The sequence below is a fragment of the Portunus trituberculatus genome, chromosome 14 (genome assembly GCF_017591435.1).
Source record: "Portunus trituberculatus isolate SZX2019 chromosome 14, ASM1759143v1, whole genome shotgun sequence".
NCBI classification, from domain to species: Eukaryota; Metazoa; Arthropoda; class Malacostraca; order Decapoda; family Portunidae; genus Portunus; species Portunus trituberculatus.
The window spans coordinates 1,256,287-1,266,470 of record NC_059268.1 but is presented as its reverse complement, the minus strand read 5'-3'; the positions used below and the strand labels follow the sequence as shown (position 1 = coordinate 1,266,470).

The window sequence follows — 10,184 nt, the reverse complement described above, 5'->3', positions numbered from 1 at the left end:
CCAGCACAAAGGGAACACTTGCATTGCCGGGAACTTGTTACAAGAGACACACAAAACGGCAATATAGTTGCCTATCCTTTCACTTCACTGGGGCAACTATTGTAATTCTTCTCTTATTTTTTTCCTCTCCTCTTTTTTCATTTGTCGTTCTGTTTCCCTTCTTTTTTTTATTAAACTGGTGTATTTTTTTCTTTTTTTCGTTTTCTTTCATTCATTGTCATTTTTCTCCATTTTCTTTTCCATTTTTCTATTGCATTTCTCTCTTTCTTTTTGTTGTGGTTTTTTATTAACTATTTTTTTTTACTTCTCTTTATTGCAATTCACTTTCTATCCATTTTTTAAAATTTTTTTATTCATCGTTTTCACAAGGCTGAATGTTCGTGAGAGTGTGAGTGGATACATATGCATACCCTCCTCCTCCTCCTCCTCCTCCTCCTCCTCCTCTTCGTCATGTAATTCCTCTCATTCACTCCTAATCTATTTTATAATGAAAATTTGCGGGGAGTGAAAGACAGAATGCTTTCATTAATAACGTAGTGTTAGATTTTCCTCTCGTGTTCTGTCTGGCCATTGCACAACAGATATATATATATATATATATATATATATATATATATATATATATATATATATATATATATATATATATATATATATATATATATATATATATTATATATATATATATATATATATATATATATATATATATATATATACTGTATTATATATATATATATATATATATATATATATATATATAGAGAGAGAGAGAGAGAGAGAGAGAGAGAGAGAGAGAGAGAGAGAGAGAGAGAGAGAGAGAGATTATCTTTGAATCATGTATTATCAGGTAACATGATTTCCTGATATCATTAATTAGATAAACTTCGTGACAGTTCGACGGATTTGGAAAATTAAAACGGAAAGAAAGTTCCACAGAGAGAGAGAGAGAGAGAGAGAGAGAGAGAGAGAGAGAGAGAGAGAGAGAGAGAGAGAGAGAGAGAGAGAGAGAGAGAGTGTGTTTCCAATCTTATCGTCATTTTTATCTTGGTTCTAATTGTCTATCTTTAATGTAAGTTCAATTAAGTGTTCCAGGTTTCTCTTTTTTTTTTTCTCTCATGGCTCATCAGGAACTCTTCTGCCCACAGACTTCAAGGGATTCCAACCCCCTTAAGGATTTACTGACCCTGTTCCTTCTCCTCCTCCTCCTCTTATTACTCTCCTTCATCCTCTTCTTCCTCTTCTTTTTCCTCTTCTTTTTTCTTTCTTTTCCTCCTCTTTGTCATGTTCCTCCTTGTTCCTTTTGTTCTGCCTTTTGTTATCCTCTTTATTAATTTGTCTTTGTTCATCTTTTATCTTCCTTTTCCTCTTCCCCATTATCTATTTTCCTCTTCCTCCTTTTCTCTTTTTTTACATTTTTTTCTGCTCTTCTCCTTTCCTGTCCTACTTATTTTGGTTTTTGAATTTTTTGTTAGTGTTTCTTTTCTTCCTCCTCCTCCTCTCCCTCCTCCTCCTCCTCCTCCTCTCCAGTGTTTAAACATCATCCTTTTTTGTGCTGTTTTTTTTTCTGTGATTCAAAACATACGTCCTCTTCTTCTTCTTCTTCTTCTTCTTCTTCTTCTAGTTATTCTTTTTCTTGTTCTTATTATCCTTCTCCTCCTCCTCCTTCTCCTCCTCCTACTCCTCCTCGTTTTTCAATACCATATGGTGCCTTTCCTTTTCTGGCCAGCTTCGGCTGGTGGGATGGAGTGGGTGGGAGGAGCCTTCTGTTTCCTGTCCTGTCTCTAACACTGTGTAGTTAGTATAGAATAGTTAACCAAGCAGCCTAGTAAGGACCCCAGGGTATGTTGTTGCTTGGTCTTTCCTTTGTATTATATTCCTTTGTATTTTGTATTCCTCCTCCTCCTGCCGTTCCAGAAGAATTACCCTTAATCGAAGTAGCATGGAACACAATTTCATCTGCAGAGCCTTAAGGGACTAGTGTAAACTCCATTATCTAACTCTCCATGGATCTCTCTTCTCTCTCTCTCTCTCTCTCTCTCTCTCTCTCTCTCTCTCTCTCTCTTCGTATGCTTTTTTATCAGATTTTTCTTAATTGTTATGGTTTGAGAAATGAAAGAGAGAGAGAGAAGAGAGAGAGAGAGAGAGAGAGAGAGAGAGAGAGAGAGAGAGAGAGAGAGAGAGAGAGAGAGAGAGGATCGACAAGGAGTGGCAGCAACACGTGACCAGCAACGAGGCGGCCCGTAGCTTAAGGCTGCAGAGCCTTAAGGGACTAGTGTAAACTCCATTATCTAACTCTCCATGGATCTCTCTTTCTCTCTCTCTCTCTCTCTCTCTCTCTCTCTTCGTATGCTTTTTTATCAGATTTTTCTTAATTGTTATGGTTTGAGAAATGAGAGAGAGAGAGAGAGAGAGAGAGAGAGAGAGAGAGAGAGAGAGAGAGAGAGAGAGAGAGAGAGAGAGAGAGGATCGACAAGGAGTGGCAGCAACACGTGACCAGCAACGAGGCGGCCCGTAGCTGGTGGACCTCAGGTAAACCACGTGGTTTCCAGACCCCTCGAGTATCTAGCCAGATAAATCCCCATAATCTTGAAAGCACTTCCTGCCCACCTGGCCGGACCTCACAAGTGCAGAGTCAGGTTAATTTCGCCCCACCAGTAGCTGCTCCCAACCCTGCTTCCAGCCCACCTGCTTCCAGCCCACCTGGCCAGACCTCACACGTGCCGAGTCAGGTGAATCCTATCCTCCCAGAGGTTGCTACCAGCCCTGCAACCACCACTTCCGCCACCACAACCACTACTATCTCCACCTCTACCACCACAACCGTAGAGCCTATATCCACTGACGTCACCAGCACCTCTACTGTTCCTTCTACGTCCATTGACCGACCCATCACCCTCACCACTGACGCATCCACAACTCAAACTGCGCCTCTCCAACCACCTGCCTCTGACTCACCACAAACAGGGATTACGGGAACTCCACCCCCCAACCAACCAAACCAAGTCCTCAACAATCACCGCCCTGCTCGAAGACAACAACAACAACAACAAACACATCGTGAGAGAACATCACAAACAAACGCAGCCTCCCCACCCACAGAACCCAGCACCCCCCACGCCGCAGCGCACCAGCCGCCCGCCACCACCCTGCCGGGCCGCGCGCACGACATGGACAGCGAGCCGAGCCACCGCCCTCCGCTATCCCAGCGCCTGCCACCCGTCCACCTCACAACTCACGGCAAAACACTAGCCAGCACAGACGTCCAAGCACCTACTGCCGTCACTGCAGGAAGAGAGGTCATTCCACGGAAGACTGTACCAGGAGGACGAGGTGTGAGCATTGTAACCGCCTGGGCCACACACATCAGGACTGCCTCACACGCCTCAACCAGGAGCGGCAGGAAAGGTTATTTGCTCACCTCATAAACGAGCAAAACCGGACGAGAGACCTCGTGTTTCAGTCTCTCCAGAGAATCACCACTCCCACGACAAGAGATTGGTCCCCCCCTTACGCCCCCCCGGCTCCACCACAGTATTACCGCCACAACAACTGAAGCAATGGCGGGGCGCTGCCGAGACAAGCTCACTATTCTGTCAGCCAATGTTAGGGGTCTGCAGACTAACATCGGTGACCTGACGCACAGTCACGTGCTGCCTCAAAACCCTGACGTCATTGCCACAGTGGAGACCTTCCTAAACTCCTCGGTGCCCGCCAACTACGGACAGCTGCAGGACTACACAACATGGCACCGCCGAGACAGAACGCATGGCACTTTTGGTAGTGTTGCCGTGTGCTTTAGGAAGTCTCTCTCTGTACAGGTGGTGGAAGTAGACATGCCAGAGCACCTGGAGCTCATATTTTTTAAGGTGTGGACACACAATAATGAAGCAGTGCTCCTTTGTGTGTGTTACCGCCCTCAGTGGCAGGGAAGTGAGCCTCTTCACTTTATCCACACTAATCTGGATGCCCTACTGTACCAGCAAACCTGCAAACACCTCATCATCATTGGTGACCTCAACCAGCACCTTGTGGCGAGGGCATTTGATGACTTGCTAACAGATTTTGGGCTCACTAACCATGTCGACTTCCCAACCCATATTTCTGGCTCTTCACTCGATCCAGTAATTACCGATCTGCCAGAGGATTAGTCACCTGCCGCCCACTCGGTACCCTGGGTCATCTGACCACGTGGCCATCCTTACGACAGTGAAAGTGAGGGTGGACAGGGATGAACCGACAACGCGCACCAACTGGCTTTGGCGGCGAGCTGACTGGGAGGCACTGAGAGCTGAGCTCAGCCAGACAAACTGGGAGGATCGTCTCACTGGCACCCTTAACGAACAGGTGGAGGCCTTCACCAGTTACCTGCTGTCCCTTCAGTCAAAGTATGTGCCCTGCCAGACATATAAATCAAGACCAGGGGATCAGCCATGGTTTGGATTTCGCTGTCGTGAAGCGGCGGACTTGAAGAGCAGGGCCTGGCGACGACTGAGAGCAAGCAGCACCCAAGCCAACCGTGAGTCATATAAAGTTGCCTGCCGCAACATGGCCAACGCGTAAAAAGCCGCCATCCAAAAGTGGAAGACTGACCTGACTGCAAAGCTCTCAGGTCAGAATGTTGGTAAGAAGGAGTGGTGGAGTAGCTTGAAGCAGCAGCAGGGCCTGGCCACGGACTCCACCATCCCCCCACTCACCACACCGAGCGGTGAGGTAGTGACGAGAGGGACGGACAAAGCCGAGCTATTCTCCGCCCACTTCTCCATCAAAATGAGTGTTACCCACCCAAACAACACTCCACCCAGGATCCCAGTGCTAACAACTGCTGAGCTGGACAGCCTGCACATCACCATGGAAGAGGTGATGGCCCTGCTCAGCAAGACCGACACGAAGAAGGCTCTGGGACCAGACAACATCAGCCCTCACATACTCAGGCAATGTGCAGCTGAGCTCGCCACTCCACTCACCCAGCTCTACCGGGAATGCCTCACTTCCCAAACATGGCCAGCACTCTGGAAGCAGGCCAGAGTGGTGCCTGTACACAAGAAGGGTAGCAGGGCGGATCCTAAGAACTACAGGCCCATCTCTCTCCTCTCCTTCCTCGACGCCCACCACCTCCTTAACTCAAAGCAGTTTGGGTTCAGGCAGGGTAAGTCGGCAGCCGACCTGCTTCTCCTAAACTCTACGGAGTGGATCACCGCGATAGACAGTGGGAAAGAGGTGTTCGTCGTTGCCCTGGATATCGCCGGTGCTTTTGACAGAGTGTGGTTCAAGGGAGTGGCAGCCAAACTGAGGAGCCTTGGAGTGTGTGGAGGACTGCTGCACCTCCTGGAGGACTACCTTCATGGCAGAACCCTGCACACTGTTGTTGATGGCCACTCGTCCTCCCAACACCATATCAAAGCCAGCGTCTCTCAGGGCAGTGTCCTCGGGCCTCTGTTGTGGTGTGTATATTTCAATGACATACTGCAACTAGTCCCCGAGGCCAAAGCGTATGCAGACGACTGTTAAACCACTTGTGAAATTTGTACAGTATGGCATCAGGGAGCACATCATCCCAGTCAAGAACTAGTTTCCAAACATCCTGAAATAAGATCTTAACAAACATAGAAAAGGGGGTGATAAGACCAAGTGGATAAAAAAGTCTAGCTATGCAACTAAGGACAGCTCTCTTGGTGGATATTAGCTCTACAGGAGACTTTATATCAATGCCATTAAAGGAAAAACAATCTTGATCTACATTCCACTGCATTCCTAAGATCTTGACAGTTTCTTTCTCACACACACCATCGGAGTTGTTACCAAATGTTTCTAGCAAGTACTTACTATTTGAAGTCCACTTTGACAAGGACATCCCAGCATAGGCAAAAATAGAGCGAGCTTTAGTGAATTTAACTTGACCCTCTTCAATACTGTCAGCTCCAGACAACCAATCATCTACATAAAGATTTTCCCCTAAATCCTTCATAATCTCAGAACTTGGGAAAGACTGGAGATGATGTTTAATGGTCGCATTTAAGAGAAAAGGACTACTCTTATTTCCAAAAGGGACTCTGGTAAATCTCATAGTGCGAACCTGATCTCCGCACTTCCAAAGAAATCTGTGTACGTCACGATCTTCCTTATGAATACTGATTTGAAGAAAGGCTTTGGTGATGTCAGCCGTCAATGCCACTTGCCATCGTCTAAACCGCAAGAGCACTCCCACGAGATCTGGGTTAAGAGAGGGACCCGTTTCTAAGCAATCATTCAAAGAGATCCCATTATAACTGACAGCTGAAGCATCAAATACTGGTCTAATCTTAGTTGAAGAGCTGCTCTCATGTACAACTGGACGATGTGGAAGGTAGTAAATAGGAAAATTACCGGTTTCCTCAGAAGGAGGAACTTCTTCAATAATGCCCTCTTGCTCATACTCCTTAAGAATAGCATCATAACCCTCCTTTAAACTCTGATCTTTCTCAAATTTACGGCACAGACTATCAAGTCGTTTCTTAGCAAGTCTAACATTGTTCTGTAATTGAGTTTTAACATGATCAGATTTCCATGGTAAAGCAACCTCATACTTGTCATTACTAAACTTCACACTTTCCTTAAATCTTTGGTGAATAGGGGTAGAAGTAATCTCATCACTAAATATTTCCTTGGGCTGGATACCAACACATTCTAAATCCCGAAAGTTATGTAAATCAGAATCAGAAACATTATTAATACTCACTCCTTTGTGACCACCAGCAGCCGTACTCCAAGAACCCGACAGCACCCAACCAAAGACAGACTCTTGGGCCACCAGTCCTTCCACTCTTAATACCTAGTTAGGAAGCATAAAATTCCAGTAAGCATCAAGTCCAATCAAAATATCTACAGTAATGTGACGATTATTCAGGTAATCATCAGCAAAGTGCAAGTCCTCATAGCCCTTGAGCATGTCTCTGGGGACACTGGGACGCAATAAAGGGCACATATAGCAGGTATCTCAACAGCAACCAAAGAATGTCCTGCACCTTTACAATCCAGCATGGTCAAATCATAAATATTACACATGTGATGCATGGGCTTTTTGTTACCAAAGGCAGAATAAGTGAGGGGCTCAGTACATACCCACTTAGGCTTAATTTTCTTCAATAACTTGCTTGAAACATAAGATCTATCTGAACCGGTGTCAAAAAGCACAGTAGCTGTAACAAGCTGCCCATGGTCATCACACACCTGAACCCTAGCAGTCTGTAGAACACAGCATGTTGTTGTTAAGCTGTTATGACTCAGGTCAGGTCTACTGAGTGCCACACCAACCTGGTTAACAACAGAAGGGTTTACACTCGTATCTGTGCTAACCACACGACTCTCATCACTTAATTGCCGAACAGTGGCATCACAGATCTCTTTTCCTTCAGGCACACCAGACTGTTCCTTAAAGCAAAACAAAATATTGTGATTTCCTTTACATTTTGCACATTTAGCTTTGCAACCTCTAGAAAGGTGTCCCTTACCAAGGCACCTGAAACACAAATCAGCTGAGCGAACTTTTTCTTCACGCTCAGCACGGGCGAGTTTCAAAATACCAAAGCATTTCTCACTAGGATGACACTTATTACAAAACCCACACTTGCTCATACCTGCAGCAGAAGTAGTCTGAAGGGCAGAGGCAGCACCAGGAAGCACTTTCCTCTTTTCTTGCTTCACCTTTCCACTGGAATGGTCATCACTGCGGTTTCCATCCCTGTAGGAGTCAGAACGCTCCCGGCGCTCTATTTCCCTTTGAAGAAAAGACATAAGCCAGGAAAGGTCACTTTCATGTCCTGAACCCTCCTGGACCACTCTAAACGAATATCATGTGGGAGGCGCGACAAAATAACAGGCGTAAGTACCACCCCATAACGATCACCTTCGACTCCTAAGGCCTCCAAACTGCGTACATGAGTGTTTAGTTGGTCCTGCAATTTCCAAAGGGAGGCGATGTAGCGAGATGTGGAAGTATTCAAATTAATATTGAGAAGTGCCTGAATATGAGCAAATATAATCCGCTCAGGCTTACCAAACCGCTCCTTAAGCACAGAACAAGCAGTATGGTAGTTAGCAGCAGTAAGCGTTAACCCCTGAATCACTCGCTTTGCTTCACCCACTAGCGACGATTGCAGGTAGCCGTATTTGCTAACGTCAGGAATGTTAGTCACACCCACTAGTGCCTCGAACTGCTCCCAAAAAGACTGCCATTCAAGTACATCACCACTAAATTTCGGCAGCTCGATCCTTGGCAAACGAATGTTATTGAGCACTGAATCACCTGAGCCACTGGCACTGGCGGTGGACTCACCTGTTTGCTCAGCCTTGTGCATCATGTCCTCTAACTTCTGGGTAGCCTGCACACGGGTACACCTTATTTGCCGGCGAAATGCGTCAGCGGCATCGATGTCCTCGTCCAACTTATCAGGATCGTCGATATCCAGCTCCACGATAGACTGAGCATCATCCAGGGCAGCAAGACGCCGGTCAAAGTCAGCTATGGCGTCCTCCAGCTGCAGTCTGGTCATCGTAGGCTCAGCAAGCAGTGTTGCCAACGCCTTGCTGGACCGGGTGGCCCACCCCTTCGCTGCCGTCCTCCGCCTCTTAGCCTCGTCTGCCATCTTCGCCAAAGTTCCAGGAATCATTCCCGGGTCTGGGCACCAAATGTTGAGTCCCCACCAAGTACAAGGGGGCCAACACGGCGAACTTCAGGTGGTGACTGACTGTGTATTAACCCCGTCCCATATACATCACATCGTATCAACACAGTTTTTATAGTAATTTTCACAAATTTCACCTACAGGTCAGGCCCGTCATGGAGTACGCTCCCCTCACCTGGTCCTCCTGCCCACCCTCCTATCTTGCCGGGCTTGACAGGATCCAGGCAAGAGCGCAGAGGATGGTGCAAATGAGGAACCAGGACCAGCAGCTCAGCTTTCAACCTCTACAGCAGCGGCGAGACGTGGCGGGCCTGTGCGTCATGTACAAGGCCCTCAGGCAACAGACTCCACATCTGGCACCACTACGCCTGCCACCCCATCCATCCCCACATGACACTCGAACCGCCGGCCTAATAGACCACCACCTCACTGTGACTGTGCCCTTTGCGACCGAGAGTCACCTCCGTTCCTTCCTCCCTCGTTACAGCCGCATGTGGAACCGGCTGGTGCAAGACGCAAACATACACCACTCTACATGCCTCCAGGCGTACAAAAGAGGCGTGAACGAGTGGCTAAAGTGCTAGTGTGACACCAATAAATGCTGTGATAGTGTGTAACTATATACTATTATTCAATTATCAATTTATGACTCACTTCTGTAAATATTGTGTATTTCTTTTTGTTGCCAAGATAGGCCTGAACTATACCATAGTCTCAGACCTCTGGTATGAACAACACATGTAACCTAGTTTAAATAAAAAAAAAGAGAGAGAGAGAGAGAGAGAGAGAGAGAGAGAGAGAGAGAGAGATGGAGAAGTTAATTAACAGCTCTCTCATTATTGTCATCACTACCACCACCACCACCACCACCTCCACCACCACCACCTCCACCACCACCACCTCCACCACCACCAACACCAACACCACCACCACCACCTATATCATCATTAGCATCACCACCACCACCACCACCACCACCACCACCACCACCTCTATCAACATTACCATCATTATATGGGACTTTCTTTTTTTTGTCGGTATCTTAAAATGAAGATAGAAAAAAATAGCCCATAACAACATTGATGGTGACAAAATATTCATTACACAAAAATACACAAAAAAATGCACAAAATTTTCAGTTCAGCGACAATTTTCTTCCCTTTCCCTTCCATAACTGTAATATGATTCTCATCATATTAGAATTATAATGTCATTGTTGGCACCTTTGAATGTGGAGCGGGCAGTGTGTGTCGCTGTCATTGGTTGGAAAGAGGTGTAGACACGGGTTGTATTCCAGTTACTGTATAATTGTTATTGGCATATATGACAAGAATTGTAATTATTATTGATATACATATATTGTTTTCTTACTTATTAACAAGTTTGGTATTGGTTAGTAATGTGTATTTGTTTGTCAAGAGGAAGTTTTCTTTTAGGGTCTGTGTACATATGTAACACGGATATATATTATACCGCACTCAGGGTGTAGGGGTAAGGTAGGCAGAGGTACAGTTGGTGCCT

General features: G+C 46.1%; 2 protein-coding genes across 2 annotated transcripts in view; both read left to right on the top strand.

The window, feature by feature from the left end:
- The window catches only part of LOC123503770 (mucin-2-like), a 23,294-nt gene extending 19,866 nt beyond the window's left edge, over positions 1–3,428 (top strand). The window contains exon 3 of the mRNA XM_045253772.1: positions 2,597–3,428. Coding sequence (XP_045109707.1) covers positions 2,597–3,428 — 832 coding nt within the window. The remainder of the gene's footprint in view (positions 1–2,596) is intronic.
- Positions 3,429–3,560: 132 nt separating this feature from the next.
- On the top strand, positions 3,561–5,511 carry LOC123503769. The gene is made up of 4 exons (XM_045253770.1): positions 3,561–4,040; positions 4,144–4,519; positions 4,613–5,037; positions 5,134–5,511. Exons 1-4 carry the CDS (start codon positions 3,561–3,563, stop codon positions 5,509–5,511), a joined length of 1,659 nt encoding a protein of 552 aa, XP_045109705.1.
- Positions 5,512–10,184: the final 4,673 nt, after the last annotated feature.

Excerpts from the sequence above, each read along its gene's own strand:
- LOC123503769 (XM_045253770.1), top strand. The coding sequence starts at position 3,561 with ATGGCGGGGCGCTGCCGAGACAAGCTCACTATTCTGTCAGCCAATGTT. Across the intron at positions 4,520-4,612 it reads AAGCAGCACCCAAGCCAACC|GTCAGAATGTTGGTAAGAAG; the intron begins GTGAGTCATATA and ends CAAAGCTCTCAG. Across the intron at positions 5,038-5,133 it reads AGCAGGCCAGAGTGGTGCCT|TTTGGGTTCAGGCAGGGTAA; the intron begins GTACACAAGAAG and ends AACTCAAAGCAG.